This window comes from Neolamprologus brichardi, chromosome 9 (genome assembly GCF_056152115.1).
Source record: "Neolamprologus brichardi isolate AB-2024 chromosome 9, ASM5615211v1, whole genome shotgun sequence".
Taxonomy (NCBI): Eukaryota; Metazoa; Chordata; class Actinopteri; order Cichliformes; family Cichlidae; genus Neolamprologus; species Neolamprologus brichardi.
The window spans coordinates 37,043,184-37,064,149 of record NC_142112.1 but is presented as its reverse complement, the minus strand read 5'-3'; the positions used below and the strand labels follow the sequence as shown (position 1 = coordinate 37,064,149).

The window sequence follows — 20,966 nt, the reverse complement described above, 5'->3', positions numbered from 1 at the left end:
TTTTTTTACAAACCTTTATTTAAACATCAGTACAATACAAACTAGAATTAAACAGTACCATATTATAGGTGTTATGCTTACAAAAAATGTATACAATAAACAAACAAATAAACATTATTCAGAACCTACAGGGGGAAAAGTTTAACTGATTAAAGCAAAGAGTAAAGTGATTGAAGGACCTTCATTTTTTTTTTACACACAACCATAGTTTTTATAGCTTGCACAGTTGTAACTGGAGCCTCGTCGTCTCGTTTCTCTCTATGCTGGTCTGTATGTAGCGGAAGTTTACTTTGACTTCAGCAGCAAGCAGGTGCACCGAGGGCTCTCGCGCTCACTTAACGTGTATAGAATTTCGAAAAAACATTGGTGCAAATTATGTCTGTATCATGATGTCTGGTGTTTTCGTGTTTGTTGGTTTGTTTTTATTTTGCGAGTTGGTTATTAGATGCCGCGCAAGAAAGAAAAATACTGAGACGGTTAAAGACAGTAAACTTTGTGCTTCAGCAAAATATTCCATCTTTTATCGTTTGTGTTGCTCAGAATAAATCTATTTAGAAGTCAGTTTATGATGCGAAACACAGAGAAAGGACTGCTGTGTTTACTGTAATAAGCACACAGGTTTAGAGCTGGTTTTGCAACGTTGCATGTGTTTGGTTGACTTTTAGCTTTCTGTCAGTTTGTGTCATCGGGTTTGTTCTACACGCTGCCAATAAAAGCCAGACGCTGGCCTAGATAATTCCGACAGATCGTCAATTTCACGCACATCTTTAAATCCTCCTCTGCTCAGCAGCCTCTGAACACGTACCTGTACTTCACACTGCTGTGGATCTTCCACAGTGAATCTGTGTCCTTTTGTTTATGAGATATCCACACCGGAAGCGCATATTCGTCACGGCTGCGCAGCGCGTGAGTAACGGGTTAGCGTGACAATGACGTCAAACGATTCGGCAATTTCTTTTCAGGTGAAAGTAGAAAAAAGAGCGGATGGAGGCCAAGCTGAAGATTTCATCCTGTGTTGTTTGAAAGCAGAGGCGCGTTTATTGAGAGATTTGAATGAATTTACAGCGCAGTGTGTGGCTCTCTCTCCCTCTCTCTGCTGATGGGAGTCAATGGAGCTCACCGTGCGCTCTTTGTCTCTCGCTTTCTGTCATGTGACAGTAGCCATTCAAATATATTTATATCATTTTGACTTGATTACGTCAAAGGTTTAAGTCCTGGTCACGTGACCTGGGTGTCGCGATCCACGCTTCGGAAGCTGGACGCTGCTCACTGCTGCAGGTCTCCTGCCGTTTATGGTTTACACGCTGAAGGAGAACAAACTGAGGAGCAGAGGAGACGAAAGGAGCGCTGACCGCGATCACTGCAGCTCTTTTTAAAGGCCGACTCTCTAAAAAGGTCTGCGCATCTACATCGTTATGTACGGCTCATTGTGTGGAGGCAAGTAGGAGAAATGTGTTATCATAAACACTCTCATCTCTTTTTTTATTCCTTTTAAAGACTTCGATGCTTAGATTATAAAATATAGCACAGGTTATGTGGTATTGCTGTACAGACACGTTTCTACATGTATATGGCTACTAAACACATAAAATAATAGGCTGGTTTTCAGGAGGTTATTAAGCGTGGTAACTGAATCCCACTGGACTGCAGCCAGGAGTGATTCAGGCTTTCAGGTTTGTTTTCACAAAATACACAGCACATCCAGATTACACTTCAGTTGTGTGATCAGTTGGGCAGATCTCATATATGACTTTTGAAGTTTTCTTCTTTTACTTAAAGAGGAAGGGGAAGAGAAATTGATTTTCTCTTAATAACTTTGACTTCCTCACTCTTTAATTATTTTAGAATAGTTTGTTTTGACTTGGTAGGGATAAACTGATCACCTTGTTTGTGCACCAGCTGTCACAAACGTCAATTCTGAAGCTATAATGGGGAACCAAACTGCAGTTATTCTGTGTATGCCTGTTAAGACTTTTGGTTTGATTGGATTAAACATTTCCTTCTCAAATATTTCCATCTTGCTTTGACTGCAGCTGTAACAACATTGATTCCAGCAGGATTTGTAAAAAAACATTTTGATGGACACACAGAGCTGGACAGCTTTTATTCTGCGGGTTTGGAGAGAGTCTGTGTGTGTCTGCATTCACTTTGTTCCTCTAATAGACAATCAATGTGCAGATGTTTATTCCTGCAGTGACTGCTGTTCTTCGGCCTGCAGAAACCATCCTGCAGCTGCTGGAACAAGTCAATCTTTGGGCGACCGTGGCTCAGGGGGTTGGGAAGCATCTGTAATAGGAAGGTCGCTGGTTCGATCCCCGGGCTCTCTGTCCTGGTCGTTGTGTCCTTGGGCAAGACACTTTACCCTACCGCCTACTGGTGTTGGCCAGAGGGGCCGATGGCGCGATATGGCAGCCTCGCTTCTGTCAGTCTGCCCCAGGGCAGCTGTAGCTACAACCTGCTTGCTTCCACCAGTGTGTGAATGTGAGAGTGAATGAATAGTGGAATTGTAAAGCGCTTTGGGTGCCTTGAAAAGCGCTATATAAATGCAATCCATTATTATTAATCTTCTTAATGTTAATTTGTGTAGGTTCTTTTTTTTTTCAAGGATCAAAATGGTTGCCTAACAAAGATCTGTTTTGTGTCCCAGCTGTTCAGCAGGAGGAGAAGAGTCTGACGGAGCAGCAGAGGAACATTTTCACCCACCTGTACTCAGGTCAGCCACTACAGAGGAAACAATGAGCTCAACACAAAAGGTCAGCACAATATCACTGCTAAGCTATAGTGATATAACTATGTGCACTTTATTGGCTGCTGTTGGTTTTATTACGGTCTCAGGTAACATCAGGCTTAGTGTTGTTATTCTTTCTCAACCTCAGTATATTCACACATAGAGAATCTCTGAAATTAAAACAAGAAAAACGATCAGACTTTGATAATACACGGGAACAAAAACATCAATCAATTAAACAATAATTTTTAAAGCATTTTTTAAGTATGGCTCTCTTGTCCTGCATTTCTGCTCATATGTAATTTAGATAAAAGGAGATCATGTTGAAGTCACACTGGTGACACCAGGTCGGCCACCATTTGCATCGGCCCCTCCCTCTGCTGGCCCAGTCCTGGGTCTGCCGTGCTTTGCAGCATTCTTTATTAGCACACACATGGTTGATGTTCACAATGCACACAGAGCTGCAGCTCTTCCGCTGCCAGCTCAACATTACCACAACCACAGGCCCACAGTACAATATTTAAGTCGGCGGGCGTGATTACGGATGCCGTGTAGGGAAGGCAGACGCACCTGCACGGCACTGCAGGCCACGCCCCTTCACATGGAAAGTATCTCACTTTTCTGTGGGTCAACAGACTCACTGCAGCTGGCGGCAGTCGTCTTTGTGCTCTCTGTCCGTTGAATGAGAAATACCATGGAGAGACTGCTTTGTTGTTTATTGGCAGAAATGATGTAAAGTGGCTCTTTAAAGTTTGGGCGCAGCATGCATGTTTGTCACTATCTGCTTATTTAAAACCTATGATGCACAAACAGAAACAAACAAAAACCTTTAGACCAGTGGTCCCCAACCTTTTTTGCGCCACGGACCGGTTTATGCCCGACAATTTTTTTCCGGACCGGCCTTTAAGGTGTCGCGGATAAATACAACAAAATAAAACTAGTAGCGGTACAGAAAAAAAGAAGATTTATTCATAACACACGTGAAAAGACCAAGGAAAACAGAGTTAACGATAAAAACGATAACAAAATAACGCTGAAAACTGCTAAAAACCCTGAAAACTATACATTTCACACCTGAGCCTCAACTCTCGCGGCCCGGGGGTTGGGGACCGCTGCTTTAGACTATTCTACATGGTAAACAAGTCATTGTGCTAAATTCGGTATAAATTAACATATTTTGAAAGACAAACCTTTTTCTAACAAATGAATTTATAACAGAGCATCAGTGATGTTTGGAAGTGAGATGATCTCTAAATATTTTTTTAGTATAGACGAACAATCAGCAGCTCAATAACAAAGTAAAGTAAATGGTGAAGCTGAACTTCCTCTGAGTCACAGGAAGGACTCAGTTGATGTTGTTCTCTTGTTATGATTATTTATTGTAATTATAAAATATGGAAAATACTGAAAAATAAAGAGTTATTTCCAACATGACAGAGTGTTGGCTGACTTAGACTTATGTGGTCAATCTTCGTATGTTAAATTATAAGCTCTACATAAGCAGTCTACGTCGTTGCCAGCATTTATGTTTGTGGGTGTCCTGGTGTTTTATCCCCCTCCTGTATCCTGTTTGTTGTGGCCATTTTTTTTTTTAGGAGAAACGATATTTGTCTTCTTTGGACATTCCCGTGTGTTCAGTACTTTTCTCAATGAATGTGTCCTTTTATTGATGCCGAGATTAACATTTCTTATATTGAGACCGTGAATTAACTGTACTAGAGAGGCCAGTCACAGTTGTTGCTGTAGCTACATGGCACCTGCAGTCAAATCTGCGTGAGTAAACTGATACAGGGACACCAAGTGCTGGTGTTTTGTTAAATTAAAATACGCTGGGAATGCTCTATATTTCACTGGGCTCATCTAATACTTCACAATCCTGATATACCATCGTTCCCTCGAAGCTGGACAGGAAACTGCAGGATCTAGGACTGAGCAGCTCCCTCTGCAGCTGGATCCTTAACTTCCTGTCTGACAGACGCCAAGTGGTCAGACTGGGCAGCATAACCTCATCCCCCATCACACTGAACACTGGCGCTCCACAGGGGTGTGTACTGAGCCCTCTCCTGTACTCACTCTACACCTACGACTGCACGGCCACTAACAACTCCAACATCATTGTGAAGTTTGCGGACGACACTACAGTGGTGGGTCTTATCACCAACGGTGATGAGACGGCTTACAGGGAGGAGGTCAGCGCCCTGACCCACTGGTGTCAAGACAACCATCTCACCCTCAACGTCGCAAAGACAAAGGAGTTGATAGTGGACTTCCGGAGGTGCAGAGAAGTACACCATCAACGGCGCTGCTGTGGAGAGAGTGAGCAGCTTCCGCTTCCTTGGTGTACATCTGGCTGAGGATCTTACGTGGTCAGGACACACAAACAAAACAGTGAAGAAGGCGCAGCAGCGCCTCTTCTTTCTCAGGAGACTGAAAAGATTTGGCATGAGCCCCCGCATCCTCAGGACCTTCTATCACTGTGCCATTGAGAGCATCCTCACTGGATGCATCATCACCTGGTATGACAACAGCACCGCCTACAACCACAAAGCTCTCCAGAGAGTAGTGCGGTGCTCTGAACGGATAATTGGACGTGAGCTTCCCTCCCTCCAGGACATCTGCAGGAAGCGGTGCCTGAGGAAAGCGGGGAGCATCATCAAGGACTCCAGTCACCCCAGCCATGAACTGTTCAGACTACTTCCATCAGGAAGGAGGTTCTGCAGCATCCGGTCCCGAACCAGCAGACTGAGAGACAGCTTTTTCCACCAGGCCATCAGACTGCTGAACACTTCATAGACACCTCACCCTTACTACTGGAACTTCAACATTATGCACTACATACTGTACATTAATGCCACTTGTTTTACACAATATCCAACTACCAACCTCTGTATATTTTATATATTTATTTTATTGTTTTACTAAATATGTATACACACAGACACATATACACACACGTAGACATACATATTTAGTATACACATTCAGTAATATGCATACACTCATATATTGTACATATATTTATTCATATAATTCTCAGATTTAGCCATTCTTATATTATGCTTGTTCTTATGTTATTGTACTTTGCACACCTCTGTTGCTTGTGAAGCTCGCACACAAGAATTTCACTCACATGTCCTGTACCAGTGTACCTGCACATGTGATGTGACAATAAAAGTGATTTGATTTGATTTGATATATAACCAGGACGATCTCTGAAAGATATTCAAATAGTTCACAGAATTTCTGCTTGAATTCTCATCTGTACTGAACCTCGCCTTACTGTAAACATTGTTTTTGACAGCCTTGATTTTGTTTCAACCTTCAGGTTTAAAACTAGTTTGAAGGAGTTTGAAGTTTCAGTTTGTTCCACGACTGCATTTCACTCACTGCATCTGTTTGTATCTCTGTCACTGCAGGACCAACATGGACAGAGAAGTCAGCGCTCTCAGGAGGCCGACAAACCTCACAGAAGAAAGAGAGAGAAAACATACAGCTGTGAGGAGTGTGGGAAGGATTTTACTGTAAAGTCTAACCTAAGAAGACATCAAGTGATCCACACAGGAGAGAAACCGTTCAGCTGTGACTTGTGTGGAAAATCTTTTAGTTTGAGGAATACCTTAAAGACACACAAACGCATTCACAGTGGAGTTAAACCATTCAAGTGTAACCTGTGTGGAAAGTGTTTTACTCTAAAGAATAACCTAAATAGTCATACGCTCATCCACACTGGAGAGAAACCATTCAGCTGTGACTTGTGTGGAAAACATTTTAGACAGAAGAGTGGGCTAAAAAATCACCAACTCATCCACAGTGGAGTTAAGGCTTACAAGTGTGATCAGTGCGGTAAATCTTATACTCGCAATGATGCCTTACAGACTCATCAAGTTTCCCACTCTGGAATTAAGGCGTACAGCTGTGACTTTTGTGGGAAAACCTTTAACAACCTTGGACGCCGAAATAAACACCAACGCATTCACACTGGAGAGGATGTGTACTGCTGTGATCAGTGTGACAAATGGTTTACAACATATGCACACTTACAAATCCACAAAATTACCCACACCGAAGAGAGATCCTATAAATGTGACCTGTGTGAGAAGGCTTTTAAATATCCACATTCCCTGAAAGAACACCAACAGATCCACACCAGAAAGAGACTCTACAAGTGCAGTTACTGTGAGGTATGTATTTTTATTTGTATCTTGTCATTTTAGCCTGACTGTTTGGAACAACTCTGCTCATTACATTGTGTTTGCATGTTAGCAATTCTACTGCATTTAAATGGGACACTGGTTGAGTCATCCAATTTAGTTTCAGTTGTGAATTTGCTTACATTATCAAAATAAAAATTGCATTTTGTTGTCCTGGTCATCGTTATGTCTACTATTACTACTGGTAGAATTTGTGACAAAGGGCAGTGAGTCCAACACCCACCGGGAGCGAGTCTGACTTGTTGCCGGTAATATAGACTGTTGTTTAAGGATGCAATGGATGGAATTTATGTGTCTGTGTGTGTAGTAGGATTCCAACAGTACCATATTCCCATCCTTCTTGTCAGATGTACTTTTGCACTCAGATTTACTTTAAACTTTTCATTACAGTGGCCTTATTGCTGTATTGCTGCAGAATTGTGTCAGTATTAGAGTGATATTATTGTGGAATTACTGTTACTTATTGTGGTACCACTGTATTATTACATTGTTATTATCATGGTATAGGATTGGGCAATTTGCTTGAACGTTCAGTCGTTCTGTTGACCCTGGTGGCGTCACCAGTGAATGAGGGTACCAGTGCCAGGAAGTTGAGGAGTCTCCAGTTTTGGTAGTGATCTGTAACATAACCTATGTTATAATTGAAACCATAAAAATTATGTAGGTACTCTTTTCTTTCTTTCTTTTTCTTTCTTTTTCTTTTTTTTTTTTAAGTGACGTTCAGGATAAAAATGGTGAAGGACTGACTTACACTGTCTTTGTGTCTTTGTTTAGAAGCAGAGCGACACAGATGGATCCAGTTCTCAACCCTGTCATCACTGTGGTGGTGGGAAAGTATTTCACTGTGACCTTTGTGGAAAAACTTTCTATCATCAAAGAAATCTAAAAATACATCAACGTGGACATACTGGACAAAAGTTGAACTACTGCAAAGAATGTGGAAGAGGCTTCCCCACACCTAGTGCATTAAAACGCCATGAACTCATTCACAGTGGGGTTAAAAAGCACGTCTGTGACCAGTGTGGGTCATCCTTCACCACTGCAGGTCAGCTTAAAGCACATAAACGAGTCCACACAGGAGAGAAACCATACAAGTGCACATACTGTGACAAAAGCTTCTCTCATTCAAATAGCCGTATACTTCATGAACGTACACACACTGAAGGAAACTACAGCTGTGACCAGTGTGACAAAAGCTTCAAGAATCTCAGTTCATACTCCAGACACAAACGATCCCACGCTGTAAATAAACAGTTTCAGTGTGACCAATGTGCAAAAACATTCACTTCATTATCTGCTCTGTGCAAACATCAACATGATCATACAGGGCTGAAATCACTCCCATCATTTGGTCACAGTGAATCCGAAGAGATGAAAATCTCCTCTTCTGGTTGCAGGGACAGACTTAAAAGCCTTGAGATCAGGCTCCACAGAGTTCAGATGAAATCTCCTGTAAAGGGTGTCAGCTAATATCACAGTTAGATCTGATGAGGTAGTGTTTCTGGGTTTGCAGTGAGTAATAGAGTTCAAATGTAAGAATCTGCATATACAGCATATATATAACAAGTATTTTTCCTAGAAGCTCTTCATGCTCCAAAATGTCCCAGTTACATTTTAGTCTCTTCCCTTCAAAACAGTAGTATTTGGTGGTAGTAGTACTTGTGTTATAAAGTTGCAGAAATACCTCTTGTGAGTCAGTGAGCGTGCCTATGTAGCCATTATTTAATTAGACTGAAGAACACATTCTTATTTGCATTGGTGGCTTGCAGAAGGAAAAGCCACTTGAAGAAATGGGGTTAAGTTGTAATAGATACATTGTATGACTGAGAACTAATTCTGCATTGATTTTAAATATTCAACATGTGGTGAATACTAAAAGGAAGTGTAAGTCTCACAGCATGTATACTGGCATGTTCAGACTTGCTCATAGAGGGAGGGTGAGTGATAGGGATCCATGGAGATAGTCCAATAATCAATGTTTCGAGACGATTCAATCGTACTTCCTCCGAACTCTGTGCGGAGCAGACACACCTGGAAGATGGGATTATACTAAGGATTTGTAGTTGGATTATAAAGCAGAGTGCAAGAGGATTAACCATCACCAAACAAATGCCATCCAAGAAATTGATCTGTAAGACTTTTCTACTAAGCTCACTGTACTGTACTGGATTGTAAACAGTGAGGAAATCAAGGGACATCAGATGGAGTTGGAGTTACTTTGACATCTTTTTTCATCAAACATGCAGGGAACAACAAAACATACAGAGCATCTATGCCTCCCGTTTTCTTCACACCACATTCTGGCTTTGACGCTCCTACTCTGTGCTGTAGTAAATTCTATTTGACAAGCAGTTTCTGATGCGCCAGAACATGACACCGCACCAGAGTTCCCTTCACCGTCAAGCAGCAAGTCAGAGGAGTGACAGGTGTATTGTTCGTACCGCTCCAACTCTGAGCACTATCTGTTTCAGTGCACCTACTTCAGTCAACTGACTACAGGTCAGAAGTGCACGTGGGTGCAGGCTAATAAGAAGTGTTGGCACTGTGGCTATGACCACTAGACTGCAAGGTGTTGACGTAAAAGGACGTGAGAGCAATGTAAAGAGACCCACCTGGATGATTAGGTCATCCAGGTGGAAGACAGCCGTTAGCAGAGGAAGACAGCCGTGGTGAAAGATGTAGCTGTGCCGAGTGAGGAGAACATCAGATCATCCACGCTGGAGTGAAACCTTTCAACTGCCATCAATATTGCAAGTCCTTTGGTCAGATTAGCATCTTAAATTTGCATAAGCTTATTTAAGCTGGAATTAAACCTTTAAGTTGTGCTCAGAGTGGAAAGTTCTTTGGTAGTTTTTATCATGTAAAAAAATAGTGCTGTTAGCGTTAATCTCGTTAAAATGACGTTAACACTATAACCGCACATGAACTGAATAATAATAATGCAAACTGCAGATGTAAGTATTATTGTGATGTAAGCTTTAATCTCCTGTTTAGTGTTACTGCGAGAAAGTCCATCAGATCAGTTATGACCTTAGACGTGCTGTCTGGTGCAAGCAAGTATTGGTAAACTTTTAAAGTATTAAACTAAGTATCAGAAAAGTACCGGGACTGTTAGGATTATCAAGTAAATAAAAAGACTACAGATGTGATGTTTGCTTTGAGTACAGACAAGTACAGACAATAAAATTTACCCCATAAACTAGTTACTTTCTGATAACAGCTGCATTTACACCGTGTTGTACTGGATGCTTCAAAGAAATGAATACGTAGACTGTATGCTAATCTGAGGCTTTGTTTTACATAATCAGATGTTTATAGTCACCTTATACATTTATAAGCTACATACCAAGAAATCAAAATTACTCAGAGTATAATTTGTCTCCATCCCGATAAAATACCTAAAATTATGCAATACTTAAAGTCACTCATGCATTCTCTGAATTTACTTACACATTACTTAAAATTAACAACAAGAAACTTTTTTCCTGCAAGAAACTTTATTCTAGTGTACCTAATTTTAAATATTTGTGCTTAAAGCCTTTGAGATTCCAGAACCTCAGCAGATGTAGTTGGTTAACCTAGTACATACTTTTTATTTCCTTTCATGCATTTAATTGACTGCATGCATTTTTGTTGTCTCTGGTTTTGGCAAAAGCACAACCAGTTAAGCTTTGCTAGCTGTGTATGAACACTTATCTTGCGGCTTGTCTAAATGTTGCTTTAACAAAACCTTTTAGCAGCATGTACATGTTCATATAGCAGTGCTTAATTCTGTAAGTATTCTAAAAACAGTTGTTTGTAATAAAGGATATGAAGTGTAACAATTAGAAAAAGTGCTAAAGCTTTATTGTTACAGCAATGTGTATTTTCTCCACTAGGTGGAACCTTTTATCTTTGTAATGAGCTGAAGTTGTATGTGTTTGCTAACTGCCTGTCAGAACTTAACAGATTTTGAAATATCCATGTCTCCCATTGAATAATGGAGGTGAAAAAACACACCTGTCTGAAGCTGGCAGCCAGCATTTGCAGAGACTTCCCTTGAATTGTTGTTATTTATTTATTTATTAGGTCTTCTGATTTTACTTAAACTGTGCAATAAAAAGCAGCAGAATTCAGTCAGAACCTCCTGATTCTTGTCAGTGGAGTTGGTGCTGCGCCATTTCTGTTCTAGTTTACTCATGTGAAATGTCCTATAAATGTCTTTGTTGTTTTAAAATTTGAGTTTGTTTTGCTGCATGAGGAGAAAAAAATACAAAAAAAGGTTTTTATTGATCCTGTAAATAATAAAATATACACGAAGTTAGCTTACATGCAGTTTTGACTCTGGTACTTACTGCTCAGTATCTTATAAATGTCAAATATGGTTCTTATCAAGTGCTCAATTTAATTTTAATTACAACATCAAAGCTTTTATAATGAGGTAAATACCCTACAGTATATATATAATAGAATCACTAATGAACTGATTACTTTAATGTTTTTGGCATACAATATGCAGTTATTAAAAACTCATGTCAGTCATAATAACTGTTTGGATTTCCATGTATCATATGGCTTGTGAACATAAAAGGGAAGTGGTTTCAAAGTTAAAGACGGAACAAGCAGGATTAAATGCAGTGATGCATTTTGAGGGAGGAAGGTGATGCACAAGCAGGAGAAACCCTAGTTAAAAATACAGAAGTAAAAGAGTGTGTAGTGTGTGTTTCAATATTTTCGTGCAGGGGGATTTCTGCAGTGCCAGGACTCCACTTTCAGCCTTTTTTGAATAGATATGAAGAAAAATAAACTGTGAGCGCTCAAATACTCTGTGAGCTGTGAAGACACTCCTTCCAAGCAGGTGGTGACAAAACACCAAAATTTAAGCTGGCAACCGCCGCAGAAGAGCAGAAGAAGAATGATGTCCCTCTTTGACTTTCCGTACAGCCTACAGGCTGGTGCAAGCTTCCCGCATTTACCGCACATTGTTTGCGCTTGTGCATGCTGGTCTGCCACCTGCTCTGAGCTTTCAAAGTCACCCATCTCAAAACTGCATTGGAGATGGGTGACTGCCAACAGTGGGGTGAGAGATGAAACATCTTCATGAAACCTAAAGAAGTCCATTCGCTTTCTTTCCAAGCTCCATCTACTTTGATGATGGAGAAGTTGTCTCCCACTTTCCTTTGGATTTTGTAAAACCATCACCCTTTCCTCTCTTCCTCCCATTGCTTTTGCCAGCGTTCCTTCATTTTATGCCGTATTCTAATCTTAATCTCTGTCCTACTAACACTAATAATCATATCAATTTTTCATCCACAGCGAGTAAAGTAGTGAACTCAGAGGAGCGAAACAAACTATTAGTGATGGCCAAATGAAGCTTTCTGAAGCTTGTATTGAAAAACGGTTCATTACTCTAAGCTTTTCAACACAGTCCTCTCTGGTGACATCTGGTGGCCAAAAATACGAAGAGCAGCTTGAATCTACAAAATAAAACCAACTGCTTCATTATGATTGGAATTTTGTCTGATATTGGGCCACTGTTGTGTTGCTTTGAACGTGTATTTTTTGGGGTTAAAAAATGTGGTTTATTTGTTTAATAAATAATTTCGACCAGCAAATTTTCCTTGTTTAAACATGCACCATTGTGTGGTCTTTCTTTGCTTTTCACTTCTTGATGTTGGTAAATACAGTAATTGGAAAACACCACGTTACATATAATATACATATAATAATGTACAACACATTATGAAGTATGCTTCTGCTGTGAGGTCCTGCCTCCATGCACTTGTGAAATTAATCACAAGATGGGTGTATTTATCAATAATATTATATTGGGGAAATTTTCCTATAAATATTTCTGACCTGGGGGTAGAATTGATTGTGAAATGGAAAATGCTTATGAACTTGCAAATTAAAAACATGATGCATTTAAGGTAACCCTTTTTCATTTTTATTTAAGAGGAGAATTTGTTCCACTGTGCGATGGCCGAACCTGTTCCTTTTCGTGGAGATAATTTCTCCTGCATTAAGGAAAATCCCTTCACGTGGAACAGAGGAGGCTGGAGTGCAGAGAAACTGGTAGAGATGCAGCTATACAGTCTACCTGGGCCCCACAAACTATCAGCTAAAGAGAATAAATACATTAAATTGCTGCACATTTGGCAGACTAACATTTTAAGATTAATTGAAAAATAAAAAATATATATTTTAACATTAAATGTAACGAGTCAAATGGAAGTTTTTCTAAAGATATTTGATGATATTTATATTATGAAAAACAGATTTTTGACATTTTGAGTTTTTCCCGTTTTCATATAAAATAAACACGCACAAAACAAAAGCAAACAGCCAGAACACAAAGCTGGAAAACCCACCCGAATGACCAAAATCTACTCAAAATACTCCCACACAACAGAACCTCCTCTCTTCCTCGCTGGCTCCATGTCTCTCAGTAGAAATATCAGTGGTTTGCTATCTGTCACCATCAAAACATTCCACAAATCCTGCGAATGACTCACTTCCTTATAAACCATCGAATCAGACTCCGAAGCAGTCACGTTCTAAATTTAGCTTCGGACGTCACTGATCACGTGACTCTGGCCAAACGAATCAAGCTTCGACACAGTGCTTCTGAAGCAGTGTGTTGAATTTTTTTTGACACACGCACCGGAGCGTTTGGTTACTCTTTCCCACCCAGGCTTCTAGAACTCTGATTGGCCAACATTTCTACACGGTTAGGAATATATGGCCACCTGTTGCTTTGGCATGTTCCTAGCAGCGTTTTCCTTTAATTTTGCGTTTAAGTGTGGACAGGATTTTTTTTTCAACGAAAACGGAAAATCTCCGTTTTCAAAATACCCGTGTACGTGTGGACATAGCCACAGCTTCATCACGGAATTTCTCTCGGTTTGTGGGCTCATCTAAAGGTAAGCACCGAGCTAACTTTACTGCAGGGCTCTAGACTAACTTTCTGACATGGGTGCATCGGTACGCCTAACTTTAAAAATTTAGGCTTACCGGCACAAAAGTTAGGCACACTCAAATTTTTCAACCGCATCGCTTAACACCGCAGTTTTACATGTGCACTTTCTTTGGGGGGGAGAGTCCATACAGACAATATTCATTTCTAAATTATTAACTAACAAACTTGTGCTTAAAGTGCTTTGTCAATATTGTAGAAAATGTTAAACTTAATCATCATTTCGGCTCCTCTGACGACCTGTTTGCTGCTGTCTGCTGCTGAAAGGCAGTGGGGAGAGGGGACACTTGGGCAGTGCATTTATTGCAGCATATAATGTGTTTCCTGGATACACTGTGCTTTTTCCGTGTCAGAGCACTGGCTATGAATTTCAGAAGGATCAGGCCTTAACTTAACAAAAAAGTTATCAATAGTTCTTTTCATCTTTTCTTATTACTCACAGCTACATCCACTTCTCTCAGGCCTAGGCTGCTCAGTAGGGCTGGGTATCATCACTGATTTCTATAATCCATTCGATTCTGGTTCTCAAAGTCCTGATTCAATTCAATTTAGCCTCAGACAGTCAGAAATATTATAATTCTGATCATTTATCAGTACTGATACATGTGAGACTTCATCAGAGAGAGAGCTGTGCAGGAAGTGTGATTTTTATCGTGGTGGAAGCAAAACAGCAAAAGTCAGAGGGAGTTCATGATGACATTGATCAAATGTGAAGCGCAGTTTGCTGCTTCTTTTGCTGCTGGCTCGGGGAATCTTGGTTGGAGAGAGACAAAACTTGCAGTTCAGAATCGGCGCAAAAAAGACGTAAACACAGAGCGGAGTCGACACATCAGAATCGCTAAGCTCCTCCGTGTTCGGGCCTCGAAAAGCAATATGAATTTCTTTAGAACTTACCGGAATGAAAATGTCGAGAGCACACCAACAAAAAACGATGGCAGAGAACCCGATATCAGCTCGTCTCACCGCTGCTATCCAAGCTTGATGTCTTCGTTTGGTTACATCAGATACATGAGATCCCTCACGTTGCTTCCAGGAGGGGCCCATTTTCCAGGTTATTCCCTTCCCGATCTTGGGATCTAACATTGCAACTGACAACACAGCAAGTGTGAGCCATAGCTGATGTTTCCGTGTGCTTTCACTCCTGTAGCCGTTTGTTTCGCCTACTAAGATGGCGGCTCGACCAAAAATCATGGTCACGCCCCCTCCCATGACATCACGCTCCAAAGCCTATGGCTTTGCGGGCCAAATTTGGCGCGCGGGCCAGAGTTTGACACCTATGCTCTACAGCCTCATTTCTATTTGAAGTGATAACAGGAAATGGATGAGAGCGATCTGCTGCAGTATCAGGGTCACAATAAACTTTATTGTCCAGCTGCTGTGGATGAACACATGAGAGGAAGTGAACTCCTACAAAGTCTCATTTTAATGAGTCTGGCTGCTGTAAAGTGATGCACAGGAAGATGTTAACAAAAACTAGTCTATGACATGAATGTTTAGCATCAAGTGAATTCAGATGTTCTGTTCAGTGTTCTTTCTATAGGCAAGGCAAGTTTATTTATATAGCACAATTCAACAGCAAGTTCATTCAAAGTGGTTTTCAGAGACATTAAAAAACAAAGAAATAAATAAAAAGCATGATTTTAAAAAAAAAAAGGGGGGGGGGGGAACCGTAGATAAAATCAGTAGTTAAAATGTAGGTTTTTAAATTTAAGCTCAAAAGTAAAACAGTGCAGATTTGGTGTTTTATTCAAATGCAGCTGAGAACAGGTGAGTCTGCAACCTGGATTTAAATAAACTGAGTGTTTCAGCTGGTCTGAGGCTTTCTGGGAGTTTGTTCCAGATATAAGGAGCATAAAAGCTGAATGCAGCTTCTCCATGTCTAGTTCTGACTCTGGGAACTGATAAAAGACCGGATCCAGATGACCTTAGAGATCTGGAAGATTCATACTGGGTCAGGAGGTCACTGATGTATTTTGGTGCTAAACCATTGAGAGCTTTATAGACCAGCAAAAGAACTTTAAAGTCTATCCTCTGATGGTCTTAAAATGAGCTGTAGTTTTCTGATTATTTATTTTAATTATTATTATTATTATTCTTTTAGGTAGACCTGTAAAAATGCTTTTATAGCAATCAAGCCTACTGAAGATGAATGCATAGACAAGTTTTTCCATAGTGAAAGTTCACAGCAACAGTCATCTTAAACTGCTTCATATTGTGATCCACTGTATGGTTTATGATGGAGACACTGAGTCTGGTTCAGCTGCTTTGTTGAGATCTGTATGTTAAAGAGTCTGTTTACATAGTGGAGGTGGTGGGAGTGGGGGCCTGAAGGAGTTAAAAGTGTGGCGTGGGGGAGTAACAGGTCTGTCCCTGTTTGTGGAAACCACAGGAGGAGCTGTTCAGGCTGTTGCTGGGTGTGAATTGTTGATGGAGTCTTTAAACTTGTAGTTGCTGTTTTCCAGACTGAAGCAGAGTCGTTAGCTGAAAACTGGTTTTAGAGGTTCATTCAGGACACCTTCTCAGGCTCTTACAGCCTTACCTGTATCATAACAAAGTGTATAAACCCCAATCCACCTTTAACATGGTCCTTCTCCCAAACCTTCAAATAGGACTTTCTGGCCCTGTCATAGTAAAGGGCTGCTTAGAATATTAGAGCCAATGTCACAAAGTTCCTCCTGAAGTATAAGTGAGTGAGAGAGTTTCCTCACTTTGCAGCACAACACGTCTCACAAGATTTCTACAAGCAATCAGAGTGAAATTTGTACTTTGTGTTGTCAGATGAACATATGAGACACTTTGACTCTTCAGTGCAGTGTGGAGCCTAACAAAGATCTGTTTTGTGTCCCAGCTGATCAGCAGGAGGAGAAGAGTCTGACGGAGCAGCAGAGGAACATTTTCAGCCATCTGGACTCAGCTGAGTCACTACAGAGGAAACAATGAGCTCAACACAGAAGGTGAGGAAAATATCACAGTTTCACCAAATAATCAGTCACGTCTAAAACTCTCATCCTCCCAACCTGTTATATGACTGTGTTGTATTTTATTATATATTATGTTTTTATTTTATATCTATTATGTTTACAAACATCAAGAAGTCACAAGCAAAGAGAAACCACACCACAGCACATGTTTAAATAAGGATATTTATCAAAATTATTTATTAATCAAATTTCAAAACCTTTTTAATCACACAAAAAATACATGTGCAAAGCAACACAACAGTAGCCTGATATCACACAGAACTGTCACATGATACTAAACATAATGAAGCGCTTCATTATAATTTGTAGATTCAAGCTGCTCTTCATATTTTGACCAGCAGATGTCACCAAAGAGGACTGTGTTGAAAAGCTTCAAGTAATGAAAGTTTGTTTCACGACTGCATTTCACTGGGGGAGGGTTTTGATTATCAATTAAAATTGATTGTAGCTTGGATGATATCATGATATCATGATATCAATTCATTAAAATCCTGAATTGATTTTTAAATATAAATAAAATTTGCCCAAAATGCTAGAATCTCAGGTTAAACCTCAGAAAATTTCACCAAACAGCTAAAACTGTAAATGAGAGCAGGTACATGACATGGACTCGACGTCTTGTGAGAAAGCCGACATCTCACTGATTCTGATGCGTTCGCCAGTCCGCTCTTTGTGTTTTTTTCATTTTAGAAATATAAAATACGGATATGTACTGATAAGTACATAGTGATCAGAATTCTAATATTTCTGACTGTCTGAGGCAAAATTTCCCCGAATCGAAATCAGTGATGATGCCCAGCCCTACATTTCACTCACTGCCTGTGTTTGTATCTCTGTCACTTCAGGACCAACATAGAGCGAGAAGTCAGCGCTCTCAGGAGGCCGACAAACCTCACAGAAGAAAGGGAGAGAAGAAATACACCTGTGATGAGTGTGGGAAAGATTTTACTAGGAAGGCTTCACTACAAATCCATCAGGTCATCCACACTGGAGAGAGACCGTTCAGCTGTGACAAGTGTGGACAGAGTTTTTCCTGGAAGGGTGGTCTAAAAAACCACCAACTCGTCCAAAGTGGAGTTAAAGCGTACAGCTGTGATGAGTGTGGAAAGTCTTTTACCCAGTCTGGAAGCTTAAAAACACACCAACTCATCCACACTGGAGAGAGACCGTTCAGCTGTGACGACTGTGGAAAGTCTTTTACCCAGTCTGGAAGCTTAAAAACACACCAACTCATCCACACTGGAGAGAGACCGTTCAGCTGTGGAGACTGTGGAAAGTCTTTTACCCGGTCTGGAAGCTTAAAAAAACACCAACTCATCCACAGTGGAGTAAAAGCGTACAGCTGTGATCAGTGTGGCAGAGCTTTTACTCAAAGTAGCATCTTACAGAATCATCTAGTTACCCACTCTGGAATTAAAGCATACAGCTGTGACATTTGTGGAAAATCTTTCAGCCGGATAGACAGCCGAAATACACACCTACGCATTCACACCAGACATGATGTGTACAGCTGTGGTCAGTGTGGTAAACACTTTGCTAGAGATGTAGATCTGCGACATCACATGTTTTCCCACTCTGAGGAGAGACCTTATAAATGTGACCTGTGTGAGAAGACTTTTAAATCTCCACATGACCTGAGACGACACCAAAAGATCCACACCAGAAAGAGACTCTCCAAGTGCAGTTACTGTGAGGTATGTATTTATATTTTTATCTTGTCATTTTAGCCTGACTGTTTGGAACAACTCTGCTTATTAAATTGTGTTAGCATGTTGCTATCACAATTTAATAAGCAGAGTTCTACAGAATGGAGAGACGGTGTTGTGTAGTTTTTAAAGGTGAAATGTGGTGGGAAAATCAAATGTAGTTACAAATGGCCAATTATACCCTGGACCCCAGAGGGTTAAACGTTTTTTTAAAGTAACACAATAGTTACTTTTCAAGTAGTTAATTACTTTTAGAATATTGTAACTCAGTTACTAACTCAGTTACATTTTGAATAAGTAACTAGTAACTATAATTAATTACTTTTTCAAAGTAACTTGCCCACCACTGCTTTTAACAGGAAGAAACCTCCGGCAGAACCAGGCTCAGGGAGGGGCGGAGCCATCTGCTGCGACCAGTTGGTGTTAGAGAAGGATAAAGACATGCTGTGGAAGAGAGACAGAGATTAATGACAGATATGATTCAATACAGAGAGGTCTGTTAACACATAGTGAGTGAGAAAGGTGACTGGAAAGGAAAAACTCAATGCATCATGGGAATCCCCCGGCAGCCTACATCTATTGCAGCATAACTAAGGGAGGATTCAGGGTCACCTGGTCCAGCCCTAACTATATGCTTTAGCAAAAAGGAAAGTTTTAAGCCTAATCTTAAAAGTAGAGATAGTGTCTGTCTCCTGAATCCAAACTGGAAGCTGGTTACACAGAAGAGGGGCCTGAAAACTGAAGGCTCTGCCTCCCATTCTACTTTTAAATACTCTAGGAACAACAAGTAAGGCTGCGGTGCTCTAATAGGGTGATATGGTACTACGAGGTCCTTAAAATAAGATTGGGCCTGATTATTCAAGACCGGGATTTTGAATTCCAATTCTGGATTTAACAGGAAGCCAATGAAGGGAAGCCAATATAGGAGAAATCTGCTCTCTCTTTCTAGTCCCTGTCAGGACTCTTGCTGCAGCATTTCAGATTAGCTGAAGGCTTTTCAGCGAGTTTTTAGGACTTCCTGATAATAATGAATTGTTTAATGTGCATTGAAGGACATATCCTGGTCCAAATCACTCCAAGGTTCGTTCACAGCGTTACTCGAGGTTACTGAAGTGTTTCCTTATAATTACCCACTCTATAAAACTCAGTCGACGGGACTGAGCTCTGTAGCGTGGGTAATTACAAGGAAGCACTTCATAATTTGTAGATTCAAGCTGCTCTACATATTTTGAACAGCAGATGTCACCAAAGAGGCGACAGAATTTGTCCTGGTCCAAAATGAGTCCAAAGTTCCTCACAGTGTTACTGGAGGCCATGGTAATGCCACCGAGAGTAAGAATCTGCTTAGATACAATACTGTTCAACTGATGCTCACAAGGGTGTGGTACCACAGTGTGTGTTTGTATAGCCCAGTAAACTGTTAACTGAAGGAGTAAAATGTAATGGGACGTCTGCAGAGATTCTCTTTATTTCAGGCGACGTTCAGGATGAAAATGTTGAAGGACTGACTTGCACTGTCTTTGTGTCTTTGTTTAGAAGCAGAGCGACACAGATGGATCCAGTTCTCAACCCTGTCATCACTGTGGTGGTGGGAAAGACTTTCGCTGTGACCTTTGTGGGAAAAGTTTCAGACATCAAATCACCCTAAAAAGACATCAACGTAGACACACTGGAGACAAAATGAACTACTGCAAAGAATGTGGGAAAGGCTTCCCCACAAAACGTGACTTAAAACAACATGAACTCTTTCACAGTGGGGTCAAAAAGCATCTCTGTGATCAGTGTGGGTCATCCTTCACCACTGCAGGTCAGTTTAAAAGACACAAATGTGTCCACACAGGAGAGAAACCATACAAGTGCAGACACTGTGACAAAAGCTTCTCACATTCAGGTAGTCGTAACTGCCATGAACGTACACACATGGAAGGAAACTACAGCTGTGATCAGTGTGACAAGAGCTTCAGGAATTTCACTTCATACTCCAAACACAAACGATCCCATGTTACTAATAAGCTCTTTCACTGTTACCAATGTGTCAAAATATTCACCTCATTGTCTGCTCTATGCAAACATCAGCGTGATCACTCCCATCTCTGTGAAACTGCAGAGACAGAAAGATCCTCGTCTGGTTTCAGGGTCAGACTTAAAACCCTTGAGATCAGGCTCCACAGAGTTCAGAGTGAATCTCCTATAAAGATCTGATGAGGCAGCTATGAATGTGCCTCTTGTTACATTTTAAGCTTTCTAAACTGTTCTACTGTAGTGTTGGTGTTCAGTGGTTAGCTTTGTTCCAGCAGTTGAATCAAAAAATCTGTTTCCTCTTATGTTTTTATTGAAATTATTTTGATCCATGTGTTCTGCAGTTTTTTTTTTTTTTTTTTTTTT

General features: G+C 40.6%; 1 protein-coding gene across 3 annotated transcripts; it reads left to right on the top strand.

The window, feature by feature from the left end:
* The first annotated feature begins 2,487 nt into the window (after window positions 1-2,487).
* LOC102798894 (uncharacterized) lies at window positions 2,488-20,966 on the top strand. 3 transcript variants are annotated; one of them, XM_087846518.1, is made up of 5 exons: window positions 2,488-2,753; window positions 6,145-6,909; window positions 7,714-8,181; window positions 17,781-18,569; window positions 20,118-20,966. In XM_087846518.1, the coding sequence occupies exons 1-5, from the start codon at window positions 2,736-2,738 to the stop codon at window positions 20,781-20,783; spliced, it is 2,706 nt and encodes a 901-aa protein (XP_087702644.1). In that variant the 5' UTR covers window positions 2,488-2,735; the 3' UTR covers window positions 20,784-20,966. The 3 variants fall into 3 exon arrangements, with proteins under 3 accessions (XP_087702644.1, XP_087702642.1, XP_087702643.1); XM_087846516.1 differs by lacking the exons at window positions 2,488-2,753; window positions 6,145-6,909; window positions 7,714-8,181 and adding exons at window positions 13,594-13,841; window positions 16,743-16,848 and having other exon boundaries at window positions 17,721-18,569; XM_087846517.1 differs by lacking the exons at window positions 2,488-2,753; window positions 6,145-6,909; window positions 7,714-8,181; window positions 20,118-20,966 and adding exons at window positions 13,594-13,841; window positions 16,743-16,848; window positions 18,941-19,234 and having other exon boundaries at window positions 17,721-18,569.